The following is a 27,736-nucleotide window of genomic DNA, read 5'->3' as shown; positions in this document are numbered from 1 at the left end:
AGGTTCAGGTTAAAAACACCAAAACTGCAATGTTGCCCTTCTCATCGATGTCGCTCTCCAAAGATATACAGTCCTATCAACAGCCGCCACATCCACAGTCTTCGTTACAGCCGTCTTTGCCCAACGTTTACCAGTCACTGCCATTAACGTTGAACAACCCGAACCCGCCGCCAACCCAGATCCAGTCATCATCTAAGGTACAGCCGTACCAATCACTTACGTCATATCATGCACAGTCGTCGATACAGCCGTCATTGCCCATAGTCCACGAGTCATCACCAATTTCGTTGAACCAGCCGCTGCCAACTCAGATACAGTCATCATCCTAGCCCCACCAATCACAGCTGCCATATCATTCTCAGTTTTCTATGCCACAATTTTCTCTGTCAGAGTCATCAGATTTCCAGACACCATTCTCATATAAGCCACAAGCACACCAGCTGCAATTGCACCATCCAGAGCCTGAAACACAACACCATCAAACCGAATTAAGACGTCATTTGCATGAATTGCCTAAATTTGGGGGGTTTCCAGAAGAGTGGCCAGCCTTTATCAATTTATACCGCGAAACCACCAGGACATATGGCTATACCAATCTTGAGAACCAGATGCGACTGCAGAAATGCCTGTATGGAGAAGCGAAGCAGGTAGTCGAGGCATTATTAATTTATCCTAATAATGTCGCTGACGTCATTTCGGAACTTAAAAATAGTTTTGGGCGGGACGAAATTCTCATCCGAAGTCAACTAGCAAAGCTTAAAATGATTTCACCCATAACTGAGGGAAAAGTAATTGATATTGTACCACTCGCTGTCAAGGTAAAAGGGCTGGCCATTTTTCTGGAAACGTCCAACGCCACCCAGCACATAAGCAATCCGTCTTTGCTTGAAGAGTTATGCTCGAAATTGCCCTTCAGGATGCGTTTGGAGTGGACACGAACTAAAATTCACATCAAACCACACGCTACACTGCACCATTTTTCCAAGTTCCTGGACGAGGAAGCAAACGTCATTAAGGCAACAACGTACTGTACCTCATCTAGCCCTCAAAGCTTGATTGAAACAAAAAAGAACTTTGTTATGCACATTAACACGAGCAACTCTCAACGAGCTTTGTGCATATTGTGTAGCCAAGATCATTTGTTGGCAGTGTGTGACAGATTTGCTGAAATGTCGGTGGACGAACGATGGAAGGAAGTGAAGGCATTAAAACTTTGTTTTTCTTGTTTGAGGCGAGGACACAACACTTTTACATGCAGAACCAAATTTATCTGTAACATTGGTGGATGCCAGCGCAAACACCATAAATTACTTCACAATAACTTTAATTTTTCTCCACCAGAATCAAATATGGATATCGTCTCACAGCCTTTATGCACCTTGCATCGTCCTTCGGATGTAGAAAACACAGAATTCTTTTTCAAAATAATTCCAGTAACATTGTCTGGTGCCGCTGGATCTTCGGTGCATACGTACGCATATCTGGATGACGGTGCAATGCCTTCCTTAATTGGTGAAGATGTCGCAAAACAACTGGGGCTACAAGGAAAATCTGGTAACATTAAACTTCAGTGGTTTGGAAATCAGACAATAGACTTACCAACAACATTTGTGGAATTTGAAATCCAGGGTGTCGGCAAAAAATATAAGGTGAATAATTTCTGCACAATAAAAAATCTTGACCTGCCGACACAATCCTTGAATTTTAATAAATTAATTTCCAACAACAGCTGTCAAAGTGCTGAGTTAAAAGGGTTGCCAATTTATGACTATTTTAATGTAAAACCTACTATTTTGGTGGGTATGTCCAATGCTTATTTAGGAGTAGAATCAAACCGGTTTGAACTGGGATCGAAGGGACCATTTATTGCTGAAACAAGGTTGGGGTGGGTAGTTTATGTCCCAACACATGTACAAAATGACCACTTGACTAAACTTAAAAGAATTTTGACTGTTCGTGATGCAGAATCGTATTCTCATGAAAGCGTTTTGGATAATATTCATGAAATGGTAAGAAATTATTTTACTATCGAGAACATGGGTATTTATAAACCGAAGAATAAATTATTATCAAATAATGATCAAAGGGCGATAAACATTATGAAGCAAACTACTAAACAAAACGGTTTCCGATATGAAGTGGGACTTCTTTGGAAATCAGATAACTTTGAATTTCCTGAAAGCTTCACAATGGCCCTTAAGAGACTAGAATTCGTCGAAAAGAAGATTTTAATAGATCCTGAACTTCAAGCAGCATATAGAGGAAAAATAGATGAGTATTTGGAGAAGGGATACGCATACAAAGTTAAATTGGATCCAAATAATGTCGAATCTTCCAAAATCTGGTACCTTCCACATTTTGGAGTAAGGAATCCAAACAAACCGGGAAAATTCAGATTAGTCTTTGACGCAGCAGCCAAATCTAAAGGCGTCTCCTTTAATGACATGTTGTTGTCAGGACCAGATATGAACCAAACGCTGTTGGATGTACTCTTTAAGTTCCAAGAAGCACGCATCGGAATATGTTCCGATATCAAAGAGATGTTTCATAGAATAGACATTCGACCAGAAGACCAGATGTGCCAACGATTTTTATGGAGAGACGGAAGTCCTGAAAACCAATTGGAAGTTTACCAGATGCGAGCAATGATATTTGGAGCCACTTGCTCTCCCAGTTTGGCGCAACATGTGAAAAATACGAACGCAATGCAATTCAAAGATGAAAACCCAAGAGCCGTTACTACCATCACAGAAAGACATTACGTTGATGATTGCGTTGACTCCTTTGAAACAGAAGAAGATGCCATTGATGTCGTGAAACAAGTAGTATGGATTCATCAAAAAGGTAATTTTGAGTTGGCAAACTTTGTTTCAAATGCGGAAAGAGTTCTAAAAGAGTTGGGAGTGCTTGATGAAGTGAATCGGGTAGTTGACGTGAACGTTGACGTTTGTGATAAAAGAGAAAGAATTTTGGGAATGCACTGGAATACCACAAAAGACGCATTCGTGTTTTCGTTTCAATTCCATAAAGTTTCTCTAGATATTTTAACTGGCGTTCGAACTCCAACAAAACGTGAAATGTTAAGCGTTATCATGAGTATATTTGATCCCTTCGGATTTTTAGCACATTTTGTTATAAGTGCAAAAATACTATTGCAAGAAGTATGGAAGAGCGGAATTCCCTGGGATACAGTGTTACCAGATTGAATATTAAACAAATGGAAGTTGTGGGTGACAGAACTTAATGACGTACAAAACATCACAATACCAAGATGTTACTCGGCCTTTTTTAAGAAAGGACGTGTCGAATTGCATATCTTTACTGATGCGAGTGAAAATGCGTATGCCGCCGTTGCTTATTGGAGAATTATTTCCAGCGATGGGGAAATAAATGTTGCGTTTGTGGCCGCAAAATCTCGATGTTCTCCAATAAGACCGATGTCAATTCCTCGCTTGGAACTACAAGCAGCTATATTGGGTGTCCGCTTAAAATCTTCTATCTTAGCTGGCCATAGCAGGAATGCGGACCAAGTATATTACTGGAGTGATTCAAAAACAGTTATTAGATGGATCAATTCCAGCAGTTGCCGTTTTAAGCAATTTGTAGAACATAGGATCTCAGAAATATTAGAAGAAAGTGAACAGACACAATGGAACTGGCTACCCACAACTGAAAATATCGCTGATGAAGCGACGCGTGCTCGGTTTCCAGTAAATTTGGAATCCAGTTCAAGGTGGTTTCTTGGCCCAAACTTCTTATATTTAGATACAAATAATTGGCCTCGGGAAAAAGTCGATGTGAGTGATGTCGAAATAGAAGAAGCGTTGGAAATCAGAGCACCATTATTCCATGCCACCGTAATCAGCAAACTAATTGACATTCACAGATTTTCAAACTTTTCTAGGCTTAAGAGAACCGTAGCTTGGGTTTTTCGATTTATTTCAAACTGTAAGCGAATTTCTTCAATGCATCATAAAAGTGGCGAACTAACACCTCAGGAAGAATCAGCAGCGGAAATATACTTGTCAGCAGAGGTACAAAAGGACGCCTATCGAGACGAATACAAGTGTTTAAAGTCACAGACATGTATATCGAAAACAAGTTCACTACTCTCACTGAATCCTATATACGATAGTCGGAATGATCTCATAAGAGCTGACGGAAGAATTTCTACCGCTTCATTTTTGCCAGCTGCTGCCCAACGTCCAATTATTCTACCAAAAACACATTATTTCACAGAGCTTCTTGTTGCATACTATCATCGAAAGTTTCATCATCAAAACCAAGACTTGATAACATGTGAAATACGTCGTAAGTTTTGGATACCATCTTTAAAAGTACTTGTACGAAAAACAAAATCAAACTGCCGAACATGTAAAATCATAAATGCCACGCCACGCCAGCCCCTTATGGCTCCTTTGCCTAGGGATCGAACAACACCGTATGTAAGCCCATTTAGTTACACAGGGGTTGATTTATTCGGCCCCGTTCATATTAAGAACCGTAGAAACCAAGAAAAAAGATGGGTTTCGGTATTTACCTGTATAACTACTCGAGCGATACATCTAGAAATATGTCATGATCAATCTACGGACGCATTTCTCATGAGCTTAAGGAATTTTATGAATAGACGAGGAGTTCCCGTTCGAATAAGGAGTGATTGTGGATCAAATTTTCTAGGAATCGACAAAGAGCTTAGAAATGTTCCCGATTTTCTTGACCATGAAGCTATGAAATCTTCCTTGACTCCACTAGGCATCGAATGGATATTCAATAGTCCAAAATATCCGAATGCAGGTGGCTGTTGGGAAAGACTAATTGGAATTGTCAAAAGAGTATTAAGGGTTGTATTAACAGAACAAACACCGAAGTTAGAAACCTTACAAAGCGTCTTGTGTGAAGCAGAAAACATCGTAAACAGCAGGCCTTTAACTGATATTCCTGTATCTATAGATGAACCGGAACCAATAACACCAAATCATTTTTTAATGGGAAAGCCGAATTCCAGTCAAACACCTGGACCTTATAACTGGAAGCACATTAACATGAGAAAACAATGGCGCATCGTACAACAACTTAAAAATATGTTTTGGAAGCAATGGGTTCGGCAATATTTACCGGATCTTACTAGACGAGCTAAGTGGTGTCAACGATCGGAACCAATCAAAATAAACGATCTCGTTTTTGTATGTGAAATTGATTCTCCAAGGTCACAATGGTTAAGAGGCAAGGTAACAGAAACTTATCAAGGCAAAGATGGCGTAATTAGAACAGTTGAAGTCACCACGGCAAACAAAACCAAATTTCGTCGCCCGGTTTCCCGGTTGGCAGTTTTGGACGTCGAGCAACATTGTAGTGAATCCAAATAACCTGTGGGCTTCACGGGGGGTGGAATGTCGACGACCAAAAATGCGGCCAAACGAACACATCCACCGACGAACAAAGGAGCAACAAACAAACGAACACATCTTTTATTATTTATGTATGTTGGCTATCGTGCCATTTTCTTATGTTTAATTGTTGGCAACATTGTCATTTTATTTAATCCATTGTCATTTTAAAATTTAAACGTTCAAGTTTCAAGTCAAGTTCAAGAAAAAGAAAAATTACCAATCGGTAAAAATATTAACAATCGTAATATTTTTTAATATTATAATAACATTGTATTCATTTTTAGAAAATAAACATTTCGCCAAAAGTTTAATTTTCGTATTCTCTACTTGAACACTTGTACCCTCTTCAATTCACATGTCTTCCATTTGAACATCCTGGTTACTTTAGACATCCAAAAATGTGTACGCATTTTTAATAAAGTTTTATTTCCATCCTACTTGACAATTATCTTCATGGTACCGTCTCATCAGGCTTAACCTACACTTTCTGGGAACGAAAAGTTATTCTTCATCAATAATTGTTCGATATAAGAAATTATTTTTGAAAACATAATTCAAGGTGGGGTCTCGATCCTTTTCCTTTATTTTATCGATGATGTCTACAACTTCTGGATCTTCGGACTGTTCAATTTGCAGCCAGTTGCCTGCTAAACTAGTAAGATGATAACGTTTCTCAAGTGGAGGGTTTCGACTTAAATAGTCTACGTGCTGCATGGAACTTGATTTTTTGTAAATAATATTGAAGTAAAAATCTTCGAGGTAGATCCACCACCTGCCGATTCGTGGTAATAGATTTTTTTTTTCTTTGGTAGACTTTAATGCGTTACTTTCCGTTTAAAGGCAGAACTTGATACCAAGTAAGTACGTTCTGAAATGTTTTATTGCATTTACCACAGCTAGTGTTTTGAGCTCGTAATTAACTTGTCATTAACTCTTTGAAAAAGTATAGCTCCATATCCGATAGAGCTTGCGTCAGTATGAAGCTCCGTTGTTAAATCTGGGTTAAATATGATCAATAATGGTCCCTCAGTCAGCACCCTAATGACATATTGCCTTGCTTCTTCACACTCGGAAGCTAAGCCCATAAGTTGCCTGATTTGTTTAACAGTGCTAGTTATGGGTGCGTTTTCAAGTGAGTCTACTTTTGCCTTACCAGGGCGCATTCCCTCCGCAGAAACTTCCCGTCCAAGATATTCCAGACGATCCTTTAAAAATTTGCATTTATTCATGTTTAGAGAAAAACCGTTGCCAGTTAAAGCCTGAAGGAAACTTTCCAAGTTCTTTATTCCTTCTTCGACCGTTTTAGATGGTATGAGAACATCGTCTAAGTAGACCATTGCAATAGAGTTTTTAAGCTGTCCCAGTGCTTCATTTATGGCCCGCTGGAACACCGCTGGAGCATTTTCAAAACCAAACGGTATTCTTAGATACTTTACTGGCCATTCGGAGTAACGAATGCCGTTTTTGCTATCGAGTTTTCAGCTATTGGAATCTGATGAAAACCTGAAGCCATGTCCAGTGAAGTGAAAAATCGGTTTCCCGAGAGCTGATCCAGCTGGTCCTCTATCCTGGGCAGAGGATACCGGTCCTTGATAGTGATGCGGTTTAGGGCACGGTAACCAACACATAGCCTACTTTTATCAACATCATTCTGTGGTAAATCTTGGGAAATTAAGCAAGTTATATGTTTTTTTAAAAACTCAAACTCAAGTCTCTCGAGATAACCTTTGCTAATGAGTTCTGTCTTTCACAGGTGCGTGAATAGTATCAGACAATAAGGTGACAGGATGCAAGGCAGGCTCAACAAAGAGAGACGGTAGAGAATAAGATAATTTGAACTAAAAGTGAAGAAACTTAAATTTTGTTTTTGTTGTTTATTATTATTTTAAACAAATGTGAAGAAAAAGGAGAAGAAATTTTTGGTTTGAAGTAAATGACAAAGAAGGGAATATTCTGTCTTAACGATGAACTGGCAGGATGGGCGTGTTAGAGCAGGGGATACGATCAGTTGAGGCATACGGTAATCTACTGAGAGAGCTTTCTTGACATTTTAAAAGCTTGTTGGGATACAGAGAGCTTCCGGCAGTAGTAAAAGTACCAGTAAGCAAATTTCGAATTGGCTATTTTTCCATGAAACACTCATTTCATTTTAAAGTGTATATTATTAGAGATCCTCGCTCAATAATAAACAAAGAAACCTTAAGAGTAGATGGCATTTAAAATTATTTTCTAACAAATTGTCCACATTCTTTACATACAGTCCTGTCTTGGATAGTTAATTATTGTATTAACCATGGTTTTTTCCAGAAATTTGTAAAAAAAGCAGACTTAAAGCTGCTTTGGTTTCATGGTCTTATTTACAAACTCATTAATTTGAGCTTTCCGAATTGGCTCATCATATAGGATCTGAACAGACAGATTTTTTTTTAGTAAACGGCAAGCGACGCTCGACCAAAATAAAGCTTAGGCGTCCACTTGTAGAAAGCTATTTAAAAACATGGAGATTGAAAATCAATACACTATACACGCAAACGCGATTTACGATTGTAAATGAATTTGAGTTTACTGGTCTCAATAAAGTTAACTTGAACTTTAACTTGAAAAGTGGAAACACTGGGGAATAAATTCAGTCATAATGGAGTTTTTGCTCAAACAAGATGCCTTGTGATTCAATTCATTTTTAAAATAGATAACGGTTAAATTTGAAAATTCAAAAACATATATTTTTTCGCATTTGAGAAATTGTTTACGTCTGACATTCTCATCAATAGGTATTAATATAACTTTGCCTCGCAAACGTTTTATGTTGTGTATTACAAAAGACTCATAGTTAACCACCTACCAGAATACCTACCTATTTACTAGTTTTCATAAAAATTGATGTCTCAACTTAATTTGAATAATACCTTTTTAGGTATAATGAATGCAAAGTACATTAGTTTTAAATAGGTTCTTACCCGGATAATAATTGGATTTGATTTCATTTTAGTTACTCGTTACTACTTTATTAACTTGTTACACTCAATACTCAACAATAATTTTGTTTCTCAGTTACCGTATACGTTATTCTTTGTAATAGTTTCTTGTAAAGGTATAATTCACTTACAAACAGGTTATCAAAGAATTTTTTTGGAAAATATGTTGATTAAAATATAAAAATGTATTTATAATTTTTCACTTAAGTATAAATAAATATAGAACAATGATTTAATATATCATTATAACACCCACGTAGCAGGCATTGATCAGACAACATAAAATTGAAAACTGCTTTCTCAACTCGCAAAGAATGGAAACATATTCTCTTTCTCAGTTAAAAGTATGTATATAATATGCGTGTACTCAAAATGGTTGAATGTATGTAGATACATATACATGTATATTTATTTCTGAATTTTTTTCCATTAAATTCAATGCCAGATTCCCATCTATGGACTAAGGGGTGTGGCGTTAGAAACTTTTAGAAAGGAGGAGTTTATAATATCTTTTAGACAAAGTAGGATGGATGGAGAACAATGTGGAATGAGAATTGAATACATGGGAGTAGGCTTAATGAGAGTTAAATCAAGTCAGGTCCATATAATTTGATTGGCTAAGGCTAATTCTTCTTTCAAAATTGAAATACTTATCCCTTCTCATAGATATTCACATATATGTAAGTTGTATGCATTTTTGAATACAGTTTTTGGAAAAATGCAAGAGGAATTTGATAAGTAAATGTTTCTTCAATCGTTGGCGTTCCTGCTTACGATACGATGCATGTTTTTATATCGTTATTTTTGGGCTGTGTTAACTTCTGTATGTGGTAAGGTACTCGTTTTATATAATACGTGTTTGTTATATATTTGCAATTTTTTTTGTAACATTTTGGTGACGATTGAGTATTACTTTAAATGTAACACATGTGGTAAAATGTTTGTGTTTTACATTGAAATGAATTGAATGTTATTGTTATTTTTAATTTTATTTATTTATTTATTTATTTATTTATTTCATCTACAAGCTTAAAGCTTAACAGATTACATTTCAGTCAAAAATAAATACCTATTATAAATGTACTTAACAATAAATAACAAATACTTAATATCTTAAGAATAAATAGGTAGTATAATACATTCTTAAATTTTTCTCTGGAGAGATATAAGTCAACATAATCATAAATTTTATTGAACTCTCTAATTGACCTTGAAATTGGTTCATTACTTCCGTAGTTCGTTCTATGTCTGGTCTCAAAAAGAAGAGATCTTTCCCTCAATGGCCTCGTTGGAGCATATATACATATAAATGAGAGTAATTCTGGACATCTTATGTGGCAGCAAAGAATATCCCGCACAAAAACAATATCGTGAGTTGTTCTTCTGGCTCTCAGAGATTGCAATCCTATCAGATAAATTTTGTTGACAAGGATTCCAGATAACATCCGCGTATTCCAGATTTGGCCTGACCACTGAAGTATATAATGATACAAGGGTGTATGGGTCGGAAAAATCAACGGAATTCCTTTTAATGAGCCCTACCATTGAGTTAGCTTTAGCAACAATCGCATCAACATGAAGAGAGAATGAAAATTTAGAATCAAAAAGAACCCCCAAATCTTTCACTTTTAATGTTCTCTGAAGAGGCTTGGAATCAAGAGAATAGATAAACTCATAAGTAAGAATTTTTCGAGAGATGGAAATTATGAAGCACTTTTTTATATTTAGATTTAAACCGTTTAAGTTACACCAGTGAGATAAATTATCCAGATCCTTTTGCAGCTTGAGACAGTCATCTGCACAAGTTACTTTTGAAAATAATTTGAGATCATCAGCATATATAAGACATTTGCTAAAGTTGACATAGTTGAGAATATCATCAATGAATAATATAAATAACAATGGGCCAAGGTGACTACCCTGAGGAACACCAGACGTACACTTGATTGATCTTGAAGTATATTCCTGAATCTTTACTTTTTGAACCCTGCCAGTTAGAAATGAAGAAATCCATTTCAGTAAGACTGAATGGATTCCAAAAGCATCTAGTTTAAGCAGCAGTATGCTGTGGTTTACCGAATCAAAAGCTTTGCTGAAATCAGTATATATAGCATCAACTTGACCTCTAATTTCGATAGCATCAACAACAAACGATGAGAAACATGTCAAGTTTGTTATGGTTGACCTACCCGAAAGGAACCCATGTTGAGCACTATTTATATGTTCTTTCACAAGAAAATGAAGTTTGTTTTTTACTAAACTTTCAAAAAGCTTCGGAATTGCGGACAACTTGCAAATCCCCCTATAGTTTTCAATATTATTTTTAGAACCCGATTTAAAAATGGGGATTAGGAAAGAAGATTTCCATTCATCTAAAAATATCCCAGATGACAAAGAGAGTTCAAAAATTGTAAGCAACGGTGCACAAAGAGACTTAGAACATCTTTTTAATATTAAGGCAGGGATGCCATCAACACCTGGATTCGAATTTGGCTTAAGAGAGTTAAGTGCGCTTAAAACATCAGAGTATTCCAAATGTATAGATCCAATATCAACCTTAGGGCCGTTCCGAGGAGGTTGAGGAAAGTTTGGATTGACATTAGAATACACCGATTCAAAAAACTGAGCAAAAAGCTCCAGAGTTTTATGAACATCAGTAGATTCATCGCTATTGAAATTCATAGAATTTGGGATTCCAAGAGATTTTCGCTTAGAGTTTATAAACGACCAGAAACGTTTAGGATCGCTCTTTAAATCAAGCTCCAGATTCAAGATATAATTTCTGTGTGAGAATTTACTAAGCACCATAAAATCTTTACGAAATTTACAGAAAATATTTTTGTCGTCCGTACTATTTGATTTTTTAAAATTGGCGAAAGATTTATTTTTTAGATTTTTAAGATGAGCTAATTTTTTGTTATACCAAGGGGGTTTGGATCCATTCTTTTTGGTTCTACAAGGCACAAATAAATAAAAAGCATTAGTTAAGATGCACAAGAAATGATTAAAAGTATTCATCAAGTTTAAATTAAGAAACTCGGTGTTTCTTTCAGTTATTCACGTTTATCTCGAAAACTATTTGTCGTATCAAAAAATTTTGTTGCACAAAAAATGCTCATTAAATTTTTAAAAAAAAAATTTCGTAATTTTGTTCGTATCTGTTATAGTTTATAAAATAACTCTAGCGGCAGTGAAGAAAAACATACGTTTTTTCGGGGTTACCTTGAAAACTATTTGTCGTATCGAACAAAAATGTTCTACAAAAGTAATAGCTTATTAAATTTCCTAAAAAAATATGATAGGTATTAATTTTTTGTATTCTATAGGCATTTAAGGAAAACATGTGTTTTTTTACACGAAATTAAAGCTTATTAAATTTCCTCACAAATACGGTAGGTATGCATTTTTTCGTGTATGTAATTGCCCATGAAAAAACTGTAGTATTCAATTTGAATGTCCCTTCTTACTTCTGAAATTCGTTGGGCCACTATATAGCTCATTCCCTGATGCCTAGAGATAAAGCATTGTAGCAAGTTACCTTATCATCTCCAACGATGCCACTCGCTATTATCCAAATTTCATTTGTAACTGGAATTGGAGCATGATTTCTGAACCAATTTGACAGTTTTGCAATGTCTGTATTATCTTTGGTTAAACGTATCTTCCCAAAATCTTAAATGTTGCTCACTAGTTGAAATGAAAACGTGAATTCTTCGACTGATGAGAATATTTCATGAGTAGCAGTCAGCCCTAGAACCCATTTGCTAAGTACACTATCAGTGATTCCACACCCTGTTGTCAAGCAACCCATATTGTTCACTCCACGCATTAGAGTTTGTTCGATCGTCTGGTCCGACAGGACTCCTGTCCAAAATCGGTCAGTTCTTCTCATAGTAAAGTAACGTTATTGCACAAAGTTTTTAAATTCATCCGGGGTCATCATAGAAGGCAGTTTTATCATGTCCTGCAAATATAGGTGACATGATTTGGCGTGCATGGAAACATGGAATCATATTCTTTACACAGTTGATATGGGCATTCCAATCGCCAAACCGCTAAGCGTGAATAAAATCTTTAAGCAATAGCAATGTAATCATATTGAACAACTGAATCTATAAGGCTGCTGGTGGTCCATTAGATTTGAGTTTGTTAAGATTTGTTTGTAATTTATCACAATCGGATCAAATGAGGGGTTTGTTTTAATGCACATAGGTAACGAAGGACTCATCAAGAAAATTGCTCATGAGATTTTTGATTTCCTCTAATTCATGTTAGCTTATGTCGACTTGTTCCATTTTTATATTAGCTAAAGGTGTATTAGTAATAAAACACGAACTGCTCTAGCGAAATCTTTTCCTTGCAGCATCTTTTCAACATAAACCGAGGCGTACCTATATAGTACTCATTAACTTTTGTAGGCACTTCCACTCATCAGAAAACCTATTGAACCAATATGGGACATTAACAGGTGAAATCCACCCAATCTAACTACGCATTTTGATAGACGGGACACAGATGAAGCTGCGGCAACGATTTCTTTACTTCGTATAACGAGGCTGGTAAAATGTTCCCACCAGACATTTTTGGTCAAGTTTGCAACACAAACTGCCAGCATAGAGTAATGCAGTGTAAAGTGTATTAAATATTTGGACAGTGGAGAGTTTATGAACAAAAGAAGAATGATTTAAATTTTTTGCACTAAACAAGCCTGTTGTTATTGAGTGCATGTACCCTTTCTTTAAATGCCAATAAACTTTGATGCTAACCAAGAAAGTGTCACATGTTTTTGGCTGTAACATTTCTCGAAACACGCATTCACATTGTCAAAAACCACCATCTGTTTTCTAAATCTTTCCAAAGACAGTACTCCACCTGATTTAGCACAAGGTAGTTTATCAGCTTTTGCCTTCGTGTGCAGCGATGCATCTTAATCCTCCCAAGAAATGTATTGTGTTTAGTCCGTCTAACGTTCTGACATTAAAGTCCACATTATCAAACACAATGTGGTAAAATGAACCGCTGGAATCTGGTGGCGTGTGGCAAAAGCTGATATATCTAAAAACTGAGCTTCATAGTATGAATAACAAAACTGTAAGAGCCCGTTCACACGATTCGATATTTTCAACGTATCGGATATTTTCTCTAATCGGTGTCTTTCGGTTGGAGTATTCAGACGGTACGGTAATTTTACCGTGCACCGTACTCAACCCTACACCGACGACCCTCTACTGCTATATACTAGCAATAAATTACTCGACAGTAGCCCAGACGAAAAATGAAGCACTATCGGTCAAAATATCGAATCGTATGAACGCACTGTCTATAAATACATTGCCACGATGAGCCGAATCGGTTTTTTTACCGCACGACCGAAAACGATTTGCAGAGACAAAACCGAATGACAAAATCAACCTAATCTGTAATTTTACCTTACTTACTTACTTAAGGTGGCGCTACAGTCCGTTGCGGACCTGGGCCTCAACCAACATGCGTCTCCAGCCAGCTCGGTCCCTAGCTAGCTGTCTTGGATTGACATTAGAATACACCGATTCAAAAAACTGAGCAAAAAGCTCCAGAGTTTTATGAACATCAGTAGATTCATCGCTATTGAAATTCATAGAATTTGGGATTCCAAGAGATTTTCGCTTAGAGTTTATAAACGACCAGAAACGTTTAGGATCGCTCTTTAAATCAAGCTCCAGATTCAAGATATAATTTCTGTGTGAGAATTTACTAAGCACCATAAAATCTTTACGAAATTTACAGAAAATATTTTTGTCGTCCGTACTATTTGATTTTTTAAAATTGGCGAAAGATTTATTTTTTAGATTTTTAAGATGAGCTAATTTTTTGTTATACCAAGGGGGTTTGGATCCATTCTTTTTGGTTCTACAAGGCACAAATAAATAAAAAGCATTAGTTAAGATGCACAAGAAATGATTAAAAGTATTCATCAAGTTTAAATTAAGAAACTCGGTGTTTCTTTCAGTTATTCACGTTTATCTCGAAAACTATTTGTCGTATCAAAAAATTTTGTTGCACAAAAAATGCTCATTAAATTTTTAAAAAAAAAATTTCGTAATTTTGTTCGTATCTGTTATAGTTTATAAAATAACTCTAGCGGCAGTGAAGAAAAACATACGTTTTTTCGGGGTTACCTTGAAAACTATTTGTCGTATCGAACAAAAATGTTCTACAAAAGTAATAGCTTATTAAATTTCCTAAAAAAATATGATAGGTATTAATTTTTTGTATTCTATAGGCATTTAAGGAAAACATGTGTTTTTTTACACGAAATTAAAGCTTATTAAATTTCCTCACAAATACGGTAGGTATGCATTTTTTCGTGTATGTAATTGCCCATGAAAAAACTGTAGTATTCAATTTGAATGTCCCTTCTTACTTCTGAAATTCGTTGGGCCACTATATAGCTCATTCCCTGATGCCTAGAGATAAAGCATTGTAGCAAGTTACCTTATCATCTCCAACGATGCCACTCGCTATTATCCAAATTTCATTTGTAACTGGAATTGGAGCATGATTTCTGAACCAATTTGACAGTTTTGCAATGTCTGTATTATCTTTGGTTAAACGTATCTTCCCAAAATCTTAAATGTTGCTCACTAGTTGAAATGAAAACGTGAATTCTTCGACTGATGAGAATATTTCATGAGTAGCAGTCAGCCCTAGAACCCATTTGCTAAGTACACTATCAGTGATTCCACACCCTGTTGTCAAGCAACCCATATTGTTCACTCCACGCATTAGAGTTTGTTCGATCGTCTGGTCCGACAGGACTCCTGTCCAAAATCGGTCAGTTCTTCTCATAGTAAAGTAACGTTATTGCACAAAGTTTTTAAATTCATCCGGGGTCATCATAGAAGGCAGTTTTATCATGTCCTGCAAATATAGGTGACATGATTTGGCGTGCATGGAAACATGGAATCATATTCTTTACACAGTTGATATGGGCATTCCAATCGCCAAACCGCTAAGCGTGAATAAAATCTTTAAGCAATAGCAATGTAATCATATTGAACAACTGAATCTATAAGGCTGCTGGTGGTCCATTAGATTTGAGTTTGTTAAGATTTGTTTGTAATTTATCACAATCGGATCAAATGAGGGGTTTGTTTTAATGCACATAGGTAACGAAGGACTCATCAAGAAAATTGCTCATGAGATTTTTGATTTCCTCTAATTCATGTTAGCTTATGTCGACTTGTTCCATTTTTATATTAGCTAAAGGTGTATTAGTAATAAAACACGAACTGCTCTAGCGAAATCTTTTCCTTGCAGCATCTTTTCAACATAAACCGAGGCGTACCTATATAGTACTCATTAACTTTTGTAGGCACTTCCACTCATCAGAAAACCTATTGAACCAATATGGGACATTAACAGGTGAAATCCACCCAATCTAACTACGCATTTTGATAGACGGGACACAGATGAAGCTGCGGCAACGATTTCTTTACTTTGTATAACGAGGCTGGTAAAATGTTCCCACCAGACATTTTTGGTCAAGTTTGCAACACAAACTGCCAGCATAGAGTAATGCAGTGTAAAGTGTATTAAATATTTGGACAGTGGAGAGTTTATGAACAAAAGAAGAATGATTTAAATTTTTTGCACTAAACAAGCCTGTTGTTATTGAGTGCATGTACCCTTTCTTTAAATGCCAAAAAACTTTGATGCTAACCAAGAAAGTGTCACATGTTTTTGGCTGTAACATTTCTCGAAACACGCATTCACATTGTCAAAAACCACCATCTGTTTTCTAAATCTTTCCAAAGACAGTACTCCACCTGATTTAGCACAAGGTAGTTTATCAGCTTTTGCCTTCGTGTGCAGCGATGCATCTTAATCCTCCCAAGAAATGTATTGTGTTTAGTCCGTCTAACGTTCTGACATTAAAGTCCACATTATCAAACACAATGTGGTAAAATGAACCGCTGGAATCTGGTGGCGTGTGGCAAAAGCTGATATATCTAAAAACTGAGCTTCATAGTATGAATAACAAAACTGTAAGAGCCCGTTCACACGATTCGATATTTTCAACGTATCGGATATTTTCTCTAATCGGTGTCTTTCGGTTGGAGTATTCAGACGGTACGGTAATTTTACCGTGCACCGTACTCAACCCTACACCGACGACCCTCTACTGCTATATACTAGCAATAAATTACTCGACAGTAGCCCAGACGAAAAATGAAGCACTATCGGTCAAAATATCGAATCGTATGAACGCACTGTCTATAAATACATTGCCACGATGAGCCGAATCGGTTTTTTTACCGCACGACCGAAAACGATTTGCAGAGACAAAACCGAATGACAAAATCAACCTAATCTGTAATTTTACCTTACTTACTTACTTAAGGTGGCGCTACAGTCCGTTGCGGACCTGGGCCTCAACCAACATGCGTCTCCAGCCAGCTCGGTCCCTAGCTAGCTGTCTCCAGTTTCGCACGCCAAGTTGGTTGAGGTCTTCTCCCACCTGGGTGTGCCACCTGAGTCGCGGTCTTCTTCTACTGCACCGTCCCTCGGGATTGGATTCGAAGACCTTCCGGGCTGACGTGTTGATGTGCATCCGCTCTACATGACCTAGCCATCTAAGTCGTTGGACTTTAATTCTGCTAACTAGGTCAGTGTCGCTGTACAGCCCGTACAGTTCGTCGTTATATCTTCTCCTCCATTCTCCATCTATGAGTACGGGACCAAAAATCACCCGAAGAATTTTTCTCTCGAAGCATCCTAAGACGCTCTCATCTTTCTTTGACAGGATCCAGGCCTCAGCGCCATAAATGAGAACCGGGATGATGAGTGTCTTATAGATGGTGATTTTACATGCTCGAGAGAGGACTTTACTTCTCAATTGCCTTCTAAGTCCAAAGAAGCAGCGATTTACAAGAGTCATTCTTCGTTTGAATTCAGCGCTGGTGTCATTGTCTGCATTAATAGCGGTGCCTAGGTAGACAAAGTCCTTAACTACCTCAAAGCTATAGCTGTCCATGGTGACGTTTTGTCCAAGACGTCGTCGTTCAGTGTCCTTTTTTGATGACAGCATATACTTGGTCTAGCCCTCATTGACCACTAAACCCATCTTCTTCGCTTCCGTCGCAATGCTCAAAAACGCTCCACTGACATCACGCTTTGATCTTCCAATTATGTCAATATCATCTGCGTACTTGAGTAATTGGATGGACCTTTGGAAGATTGTGCCTCTAGTGTTGACGGTTGAGTTTTGCACAATTCTTTCCAGAACGATTTTGAAGAAGTCGCATGACAGTGCATCGCCTTGTATAAAACCTTTTTTGACATCAAATGAATCATTAAGATCTTTTCCGACCTTGATAGAGCAGCGTGTATTCTCCATCGTCATTCTGCACAAACGGATAAGTTTGACAGGGATGCCAAAACTAGACATTGCTCGGTAGAGCTCTTCCCTATAGATGCTGTCATACGCGTCTTTTAAATCGATAAAGAGATGGTGGGTATCGATTTGAAGCTCCTGGGTTTTTTCTAAGATCTGCCGTAGTGTGAATATTTGGTCGATAGTGGACTTTCGTGGTCTAAAGCCACACTGATAAGGACCAATCAGGTTGGTGACGAATGGCTTCAGACGTTCACATAATACGGCAGAGAGGATCTTATACGCAATGTTAAGGAGACTGATGCCTCTGTAGTTGGCGCAGTTTAGAGGGTCTCCTTTCTTAAGTATCGTGCACACTATGCTGAGATTCCACTCATCGGGCATGCTTTCTTCCGATCATATTTTGCAGATGTGTTGGTGCATGCTCCCTACCAAGTCATCGCCTGCTGCTTTCAATAGTTCGGCGGTGATGCCGTCAGCTCCAGTAGCTTTGTTTGACTTAAGTTTAGATATAGCTTTCTTCACTTCGTCAAGGTCGGGTAGGCGGAATTGTTGATCTGCGTCGCCCAGGTTGAGCGGTTCTATCTCCCTTACAGCGGAATTCGGTTCGTCATCGCCGCTATATAATTTGGAGAAGTGATCTTTCCATATTTTTAGCATCGACTGTGGTTCTACTACGATGTTCCCTTGATCGTGTTTACAGGCTTCGGTTCGTGGCTGGTACCCTTGGAAGGTTTTTTTTACCTTTTGGTAAAATTTACGAACCTCATTCCTGTTGTGACATTCCTCTATCTCCTCGATCAAGCGCTTCCCATGCTCTCTTTTTTTCCATCTAATAAGCCGGTGTTCCTCTCTCCCCTTCTGCTCGTAGAGCTCACGAGCACCTCTAGTCCTTTTGTGCAGCGCGGCCGTTTTGTATGCCTCTTGTTTCGCTGCGTGCGCTTGCCGGCATTCGTCGTCAAACCAGGGGTTTCGCTGTGGTGGCCGTGTGAAACCTAGCACTTCAGAGGCGGCATCTCTGATGGCTGCAAGGCAATGTTGCCACTGGTTTTCAATGCTTAATGCAGGAAGCATAGGACTCCTTAAGAGGTTATTAGAGACTCGATCGGAAAAGGACATGGCATTCTCTTGCGATTGTAGCCGTCTAACGTCGAATCTTCTCAAAGTACTTCCTTGTCCAAGTCAATGTTGGCCTCTCGGAATGTTCGGATATCCTGGATACTGGAGAAGTGTCGTGCGTCGATCGCAATGTGGTCAATCTGGTTGACGGTTGATTGATCAGGACATTTCCATTAGGCTTATGTTGGCGAATTTAGCCTTGATGCGGATTGTCGTGATGCGCTCGCTCACACTGTTGAAACTCAAGACTTTTTGCCTAAGCCTAGTTTCAACAACAAATCCGAACCCAAATAGACGCTGTCTTTGTTCTCGATAGCAGTCGCCGTAGTAGATATCGCAGTCTTTTAGTTTGCGTTTGCCCGGTCCATCCCATCGCACTTCTTGGATGGCTATAATATCTGCCTTGCAGCAGTTTAGGGCTTCCGCTAATTGTTCGGCTGCACTTGATCTGTTAAGGGACCTAAAATTCCACGTACACATCCGAAGTTCGCTGTCCTTATTTCGTTTGCGTGGGTTGTCAACAGTGAATCCGTCCGTATCCGAGGCTTGTTGTTGCTTCGAAACTATGATGTTTTTACGTGGCCAGGAAGTCACCCCGACGGCACAACCCCCAACCTGGAGGGCCAGATCCTTAGTATAACTCCAAGGAAGGGGAGCCGGATAAACCGCTCCCTACAGGCCTGGGCTCCGAATATGTCGAAGAAGCCCTATAAGGTGTTCACTAAGTAGTTCAACCTTACTGGAACTGTAGACGCCACCGTTGATTCTATCTCGAGAATTCGTCCGCTGCCGCCTGGATAAGGAGAGGTGCCTTAGTTTAAACACCTCTCCCCCCCACTATCGTTTGCTGCCCCCAACAATTTTCCACTGGGGTTGGAACCCAATCTCCAGTTGAGGTACTAGGCACCCGATGTTCACCGCGGGGAGGTGAGAGTAGGAGTTGATAGACAGAGGTGGGTTTTTAGAAAAACCTGTGGACGCTTGTGTCCTCTTGAATGCACATATCTACCATTTGAACATCCTGTAATTTTACCGTATACAGTTTAATGCTCATTTAAATAATATTGACGCTTATACGGTAAAATCGACGATATGGCAAAACCGCCGATTCGGGATCGTGTGAACGGGCTCTTAGCTTGATATAAGGTTTACCAACTCATTAGAACTAAACTTTCTGTATATAAATAAGGCTGCTGTATTGGAGACATGAATGATCTGGGACGCACAACTGACATAATGCTATGCCCTATTGCCATGCACTTCCTTTTTCGATTTTCAATGTTTGTTTTCTTAAGTATAAAAGTTTCCAGAAACGTTTTCCTTACATGGCTATAGAGTTATTTTACAAACTAAAACAAGTGCAAAAAAATTAATATCATATTTCTTTAGGAAATTTAATAAGCTTCACTTTTGTAGAAGATTATTTTTTGATACGAAAATAGTTTTCATGATAAACACGAAAATCCGAAAAAAAACTCAAGTTTCTATTCACTGCCGCTAGAGTTATTTTATAAACTATAACAGATACGAACAAAATTCATAAAAGCTTTCATTTATAAAATTTAATAAACTTAAATTTTGTGGAATAATAGAAATTATAACAATAACTCAGATCATTTTAGAAATTACAATAATAATAATTATAACAATTACAATAATTCAGTACGGTTTAGAAACCAAAACAGAAATTACTAAGGACAATATAAGAATCCTTTTAATCAAAATAGGAATAAATCAGGTCAATTTAAAAATAATTCCAATAATAATAATACTAATAACGGTAATAACTATAATAACAACGGTTATGATAATAATAATAATCAAACACCAATGGAATGTGATCACTCACCGCCTCAAAATCTGAACTACCGATAGAAGAACTAACGATTGGAGAAAATAGGATAAAATGCTTGATAGACACAGGGTCTACTACACTCCTTCTCAAAACAAAACTGCAAAATTATAAACGTATTCCTTTAAAGAAAATATTGTTTTTAATACACCTAATGAAAGAACGTCTATCGACGCTGAAATTATAAAAGAACTTCCAAAAGAATTTGAAAAGAAATCTAGAATGCGTTGGATGCTTTCTTTCTTTCGTGAAAAAGATTTTGACGGCATTATAGGGAAAAATGTATCAAAACCTTTAAAGGCCAAAATTAATCTTGAAGATGAATACATATAGAAATACTTGGTAAAGAAATAAAAATTTTAAGTGCTTGTCCATATACTTATAAAGAAGTATACAATTTAGAGCCTATCAAAGAAGATCAAGGTGTACTACCGAGTCTTCTTGGCGATCACTTAAACATAGAAGAAAGAGAATCGTTAGTTAAAATTCTTAAGAAAAATATAGACTTTTTTTCACGAAGGGCAAAACCCAACTTGTACTCATGAAATTAAATTACTACAACAAATAGACCAATTTACTCAAAAATATATAGATATCCGCAAATACATGAACAGGAAAATAACAAGCAAATTAAGAAAATGCTGTCACAGGAAATAATAAAAGAAATCAAATCTCCATATAACAGTTCTTTATAGGTTGTACCCAAAAAGCTAGATAATTCTGGGCAGAAGAAATGTAGAACAGTTGTGGACTATAAGAAGCTAAATGAAGCAACGATCAATGACAAGTTTCCAGTTCCTAATATAGAACCTATATCAGATAAATTAGCAAGGTCACAATATTTTACGACGGTAGGCCTAGCGAAAAAATTCCACCAAGTACTAGTTACGAGATAGCATAGAAAGAAAACAGCTCTTTCGACTCCTCCTGAGCATTACCTATGAGTTCACGAACGCCCCAGCGACATTCCAAGGACTTATTAACTCTGTACTTAGAGAATACATAAATCAAATATACTTACTTACTTAAGGTGGCGCTACGATCCTGTGTGAAATAGGGCCTAACCCAACAAACTTCTTCATCTAGCTCGGTCCCTAGCTAGATGTCTCCAGTTGGGTGAGGTCACCTTCCACTTGTGCGCGCCACCTGATCCGCGGTCTTCCTCTACTGCCCTGTCCAGTGGGTGTGGATTCGAAGACTTTCCGGGCCAGAGCATTGGTTTCCATGCATACGTGACCCCGCTATCTTAGTCGTTGGACTTTTACCCTCCTGGCTAAGTCTACAGCCCGTACAGCTCGTCGTTCCATCTTCTCCTCCACTCCTTTTCGATGCATACGGGACCGTAGATCACACGAAGAACTTTTCTCTTGAAGCGACCCAAGGTGCTTTCATCCGCTTTTGTCATAGTCCATGCTTCTGCACTGTATAGCAGGACGGGGATGATAAGGGTCTTATATAGCAACACTTTGGTTGCTGGAGAGAGGACTTTACCACTCAATTGATATCTTAGTCCAAAGAAACAGCGGTTAGCAAGAGTTATTCTGCGTTTGATCTCAGCGCTGGTGTTGTTTTTTGCGTTTACAGCGGAGCCTTGGCAGACGAAGTCCTTGACTACCTTAAAGTTACGTCTGTCGATGGTGACGTTTTGACAAAGACGTCGGTGTTGTATGTCCTTTCTTGACGACAGCATGTACTTTGTTTTGCCTCATTAACCGCCTCTGCCTCAATACTCACATGATCCCAATTGACATCACGCTGAATTGTTCCAATTATGTCAATGACATCAGCATATGCCAGTAATTGGACAGACTTTTGAAAGATAGTGCCTCTAGATAGTGCGAGCTCTGCACTATTATTTCAAGCATGATGTTAAAAAATCAGATGACAGCGCATCACCTTATCTAAAACCTTTTTGACATCAAAAGGTTCTGTTAAGTTGTTTCCAACCTTTATGGAGCAGCGTGAATTCTCCATGGTCATCCTGCACAAACGGATTAGTTTAGCTCGTCCCTGTAGATGCTGTCATATGCGGCCTTGAAATCGATGAAAAGATGGTGGGTGTCGATTTGGTGTTCTTGGGTTTTTTCCAGGATATGCCGTAATGTGAATATTTGATCAATTGTGGGTTTTCCTGGTCTAAAACCACACTGATCAGGACCTATCAGGTTGTTGACGATGGGCTTTAGACGTTTACATATTACGGTAGAGAAGATTTTATAGGCGATGTTAACAAGACTGATTCCTCTATAGTTGGTGCAGTTTAGAGGGTCCCTTTTTTCAGGATCGGGCAAACAATACTGAGGTTCCATTCATCGGGCATGCTTTCTTCCGACCATATCTTACAGATAAGTTGGTGCATGCTCCTAACCAACTTATCTCCAGCTGCTTTAAACAGCTCCGCATTCAAGCTATTTGCTATAGCGGCTTTATTAGACTTCAGCTTAGATATGGCAATCTTTACTTCGTCTAAGTCGGGACGACGGGATTGTCAACATTCATGCCCTCTCTTTTTTCTTCTGAAAAGTCGGTGTTCCTCTCGCCTCTTCTGCTCATAGAGCTCATGAGCAGCTCTCGTCCTTTCATGCAGAGCCGCTTTGCGTGAATGTTGTTTGGCTGTATTTGCCTGCCGACATTCCTCATCAAACCAGGGGTTCCTTGTTGGTGGCTGTTTGAAACCCAGCACATCAGAGGCGGCTTCTCTGATTGCATCTTGACAATGTTGCCACTAGTTTTTGATTGTGTTGGCGGCAGAGAACTTCGAGAGAGGTTACTTGTAACTCGGTCGGAAAAGGATTTGGCGATCTCTGGCGATTGTAGCCGTTCGACGTTGTACCTTCTCCCAGCACCTCCCTGTTTTGCCTTGGGTGTGGAAATCTGAAGTGCTACCTTCGCTACAACGAGGTAGTGGTCCGAGTCGATGTGAGCTCCTCGGAAAGTTCGTACATCCATGATGCTGGAAGCATGTCTGGCGTCGATCGCAATATGGTCAATCCGGTTGACAGTAGATTGATCTTTAGAAGTCCAAGTTCCCTTGTGGATGTTAAGGTGTGGAAAACGCGTTCTGGCTACCACGACGTATCGCCCCGCAGCAAAATCTATGAGCCTGAATCCGCTGTCGGAAGTGTTGTCGTGCAGGCTGTTTTTCCCGATTATTCCACCAAAGATGTCTTCCCTTTCTAGCTTGGCATTAAAATCGCCCAGGACTATTTTAATATCGTAGCTAGGACTTCTCTTCTGTGGGGGCGTGCCCGCATATCAGGATAATATTGCCGAATTTAGCCTTGATGCGTATGGTAATGAGGCACTCATTGATGCACCTATAGCTCAATACTTTTTGCCTAAGTCTGGCTCCAATGACGAAGCAGCATCCAAATAAGCGGTTTTCGTGGTAGCAGTCACCATAGTAAATATTGCAGTTTTTCATTCTCTTTTTGCCCGGCCCATTCCATCGTATTTCCTAGATGGAGGTGATGTCTGCTTTATAGCGGTCTAGGGCCTCCGCTAATTCTTCGACCGCAAGTGGTCTGTTAAGGGACCTAACATTCCACGTGCATATCCGAAGTTCGTTGTCCTTAATTCGTTAGCGTTGGTTGTCAACAGTAAATCCGTCCGTATCCGAGGCTTGTTGGTGCTTCGCAACTATGAAAGCTTTTACGTGGCCAGGAAGTCACCCCGACGGCACAATTGCAGCAAATAAGGGTAGTCTATTTGGACAATATCTTAATTTTTAGTTCATCCCTTAAAGAACATATTATCTGAAAATCCAAGTAATCCGGACTTTAATAAAAAATTTCAACTCACGACTGATGCAAGTGACTTTGCTTTCGGATCCTTACTTACACAAGAAGGTCACCCAGTGTGTTATGCAAGCCGTACATTAAATAAACACGAACCAAGCTACTCTGTCACTGAAAATGAAAAGGCAAAGGAACTACTGCATGCATTTAATATTTTTTGAGTTCAAAGTTTTGGCTTAGTAGCGAGTTTGGATTTTGTGGGGTTAAATAATTTTGGTTTTTATTTTTGGGATTTATTAGATTGTACTGTTTGAATATCGCGGTTTCACGGTTTGAATTTCTTAATGGGATGGGGCCCTCATTTTCGTGCGACCCGGGGCTGCAGTCCCCCTAGCCCCCTATTAATCCGGGCCTGGGGGGAACCTATCGGGTTTCTAGACGTTATAAAATATAATGGTGACGTGAATGGTAGATATAGATATTCGCCTCGCAAACGTTTATGTTGTGTATTACAAAAGACTCACAGTTAACCACCTACCATATATCTCAACTTTATTTGAATAATACCAATTTATAATGAATGCAAAATACATTAGTTTTAGATAGATACTTACCCGGATAATAATTAGATTCGATTTCATTTTAGTTACACGTAATTACCGTATACGTTATTTTCTGACATAGTTTCTAGTATATCTAGGTATAATTCACTTTCAAAAAGGTCATCAAATAATTTTTTTTGGAAAATATGTTGATTTAAATACGTATTGACATTTATTTATAATTTTTCACTTAAGTATAAATAAATATAGAACAATGATTTAATATATCATTATAACACCCACGTAGCAGGCATTGATCACACAACATAAAATTGAAAACTGTTCTCTCAACTACCAAAGAAAGGAAACATATTCTCAGTCAAAAGTATGTACCTATATAATATGCGAGTATTCAACATAGTTGAATATATATACATATACACATGTATATTTATGTATGAGTTTTTCATTAAATGGGAGATTCACTGCTATCGAACAAGGGGTGTGGCGTTATAAAATTTTAAAAAGGAGGCGTTTATAATTTCCTTGAGACAAAGTAGGATGGATGGAGAAAGATTATGATTGAGAATTTAATAGGTGGGATTGAGAATTTAATCAATTCAGGTTCATGTAATTTGATTGGCTAAGAGTAATTCTTATTTGAAAATTGAAACACTTATCCCTTAACATAGATATTCACATATGTAAGTTATATGCAGTTTTGAATGTAGTCTTTGCAAAAGTAGTTTGATAGTAAATGCTTTTTATATATGTTTGAATACCTAGTACTATCATGAAACACAACATTTTGTTACGGAAGTGTGGAATCAAAGAGCGACTGAAAGTGTACAAATATTGAAATAAATAAATAAAATAAATTACTATAATGTAAACGTTACTTTAGACTTTTTATTCACGACTATCAATGTAATGAAGGTAAGCATATACAATACAATACATTTTATTGTATGTGTTTTAGATTTGTTAGCAGAAAATTGTATTCGTTTGATTTTAGATTTTCTATTTTTGTGAAATCTGAAAATCTAAAAGCAATGTTTTCCAATTTAAGTTTTAATACAAAGCTTTGTTGCCATATTTTGAATGTTTCAATAGCAAATACATTCCATGTACACTGGTATTTTGTAATTTTTTATTGTAATCAGTGTTGGATTTACGCCTAGGCCCGTGAGGCCCGGGCTAAGGGCGGCATAATTTGAGGGGCGGCAAAAAGAGACAATCAATTTTAAAAATTGGTTCAGATTAGTTTTTATACGACATTGTTTATAGAATATACCTACATATTATATTTCAATTCATTAATTTACTTCTTAATCTGCATGGGCAAAATGTCAATTTTTTAATAGATCAATTATTATAGGATATACCTATTGAGTAATGTTCTTTACTTTTGTTCCTTTAGTGATATTAATCTCACGGGTGTGGAGCATTTTGAAATTACTAAAGCTGAATAACTTCTCAATTTGTGTGTGAAATAAAAATACCGTAGATTTGCATGTATTGAATATCATTTTGATATTCATTCAAAAGTGTCAGAACATTTTTTTTTCATAAAAATAATTTTTTATGAAAAATAAATCCCGTCTTTTTTCATATTGAATTCTTTTAATCATAAAAAAAAGGGGTAAAAAAATAAAATTTTTATCTGAAATAGAACAAATTATTTGATATTCCACATATTTACAAAAACCTTGAATTACATCTACAAATGTCAATAATTTCTGAAAATGCAAGTGCAAGAATTTCGATTTTTTTTTAAATAAAGTATGTGAACTGATATATGTATGTTAAAGTCGTCGACTTATGATACAATTAAATTTATGTGCTTATTATATATGTATATAAAAAAAAGTTCAGGCCATCAGACACGAATCAAAACAATTAATCCTTTAGCAGATTAGGTTCCTTAGGCCGCTCATTCTCTTAATTTGGTAGGATCATGTGCAGTTGAATCGGTAACAGAAGCAGTCGACTTCTTTTCTACTTTGCAAGAACTATACAATTTCTTTACTATATCTACACATCGTTGGGAGATTTAAGTGCAGCGTACAAATTTGAGAGTTAAGAGTCTTTCTCAAACTCGTTGGCCTGCTCGATATGATGCATGTTATTTATTAGAAAAAGAGTGGTCTGCAATAATTGATGCACTGGAATTTACCCGACTACGCGAACTGGAGCTACAGGATTGCAGCGGAAATTACAGAATTTAGAAACAGCAATTATAGTCATTGTTTGGAATGTAATTTTAGATCGTTTTAATGCTGCTAGTAAGAAGCTCCAAGAATCTCAAGCTGATTTATCATCCGTTGTTCAGATCTATAACTCTCTGGCTCTATTTCTTCAAGACATGAGAGACAGACATTTTTCTGATTATGAAGAAAAAGCCAAAACACTATCTGGAGTTCACGATTATTATCGTTATGATACTCATCGCAAAAAAACCAGAAGAATTCAGCCAGATGAGTCACGGGTAAATGAAAGAAAACCTTTTTCTGGACAAGAAAATTTTCGCACAAATGTTTATTACCCTATTCTAGACACTCTGATTTCACAATTGGCCGGGTGTAAAAGTGCATATGAAAAGCTTTACGAAAATTTGATTTTTTTTATGATTTATCCGAAATAGATACAAACGAATTGAAAAATCTTGCCAATAAACTAGTCAGTAAGTATCCTGACGATTTGGAAGAGACGTTAGGCAATTAATGTATGCATTTACATTTT

General features: G+C 37.5%; 3 protein-coding genes across 4 annotated transcripts in view; 2 read left to right on the top strand and 1 right to left on the bottom strand.

Moving 5' to 3' along the window:
- LOC129938514 (segmentation protein cap'n'collar-like) overlaps positions 1–25,326 on the bottom strand; it is a 177,804-nt gene extending 152,478 nt beyond the window's left edge. For both annotated transcript variants that reach the window (XM_056046134.1, XM_056046135.1), the window contains exon 1: positions 25,067–25,326. The gene's annotated coding sequence lies outside the window, so the exon portion shown is untranslated. The remainder of the gene's footprint in view (positions 1–25,066) is intronic.
- On the top strand, positions 369–3,206 carry LOC129943462 (uncharacterized). Its single transcript, XM_056052935.1, has one exon. It carries the CDS (start codon positions 369–371, stop codon positions 3,204–3,206), a length of 2,838 nt encoding a protein of 945 aa, XP_055908910.1.
- LOC129943452 (uncharacterized) lies at positions 3,438–5,369 on the top strand. Its single transcript, XM_056052922.1, has one exon. It carries the CDS (start codon positions 3,438–3,440, stop codon positions 5,367–5,369), a length of 1,932 nt encoding a protein of 643 aa, XP_055908897.1.
- Positions 25,327–27,736: the final 2,410 nt, after the last annotated feature.

The sequence above is a fragment of the Eupeodes corollae genome, chromosome 1, assembly GCF_945859685.1.
Source record: "Eupeodes corollae chromosome 1, idEupCoro1.1, whole genome shotgun sequence".
In the NCBI taxonomy this organism is placed as follows: Eukaryota; Metazoa; Arthropoda; class Insecta; order Diptera; family Syrphidae; genus Eupeodes; species Eupeodes corollae.
The sequence above is the reverse complement of the archived record's forward strand: the minus strand, read 5'-3'. Positions and strand labels throughout refer to the sequence as shown.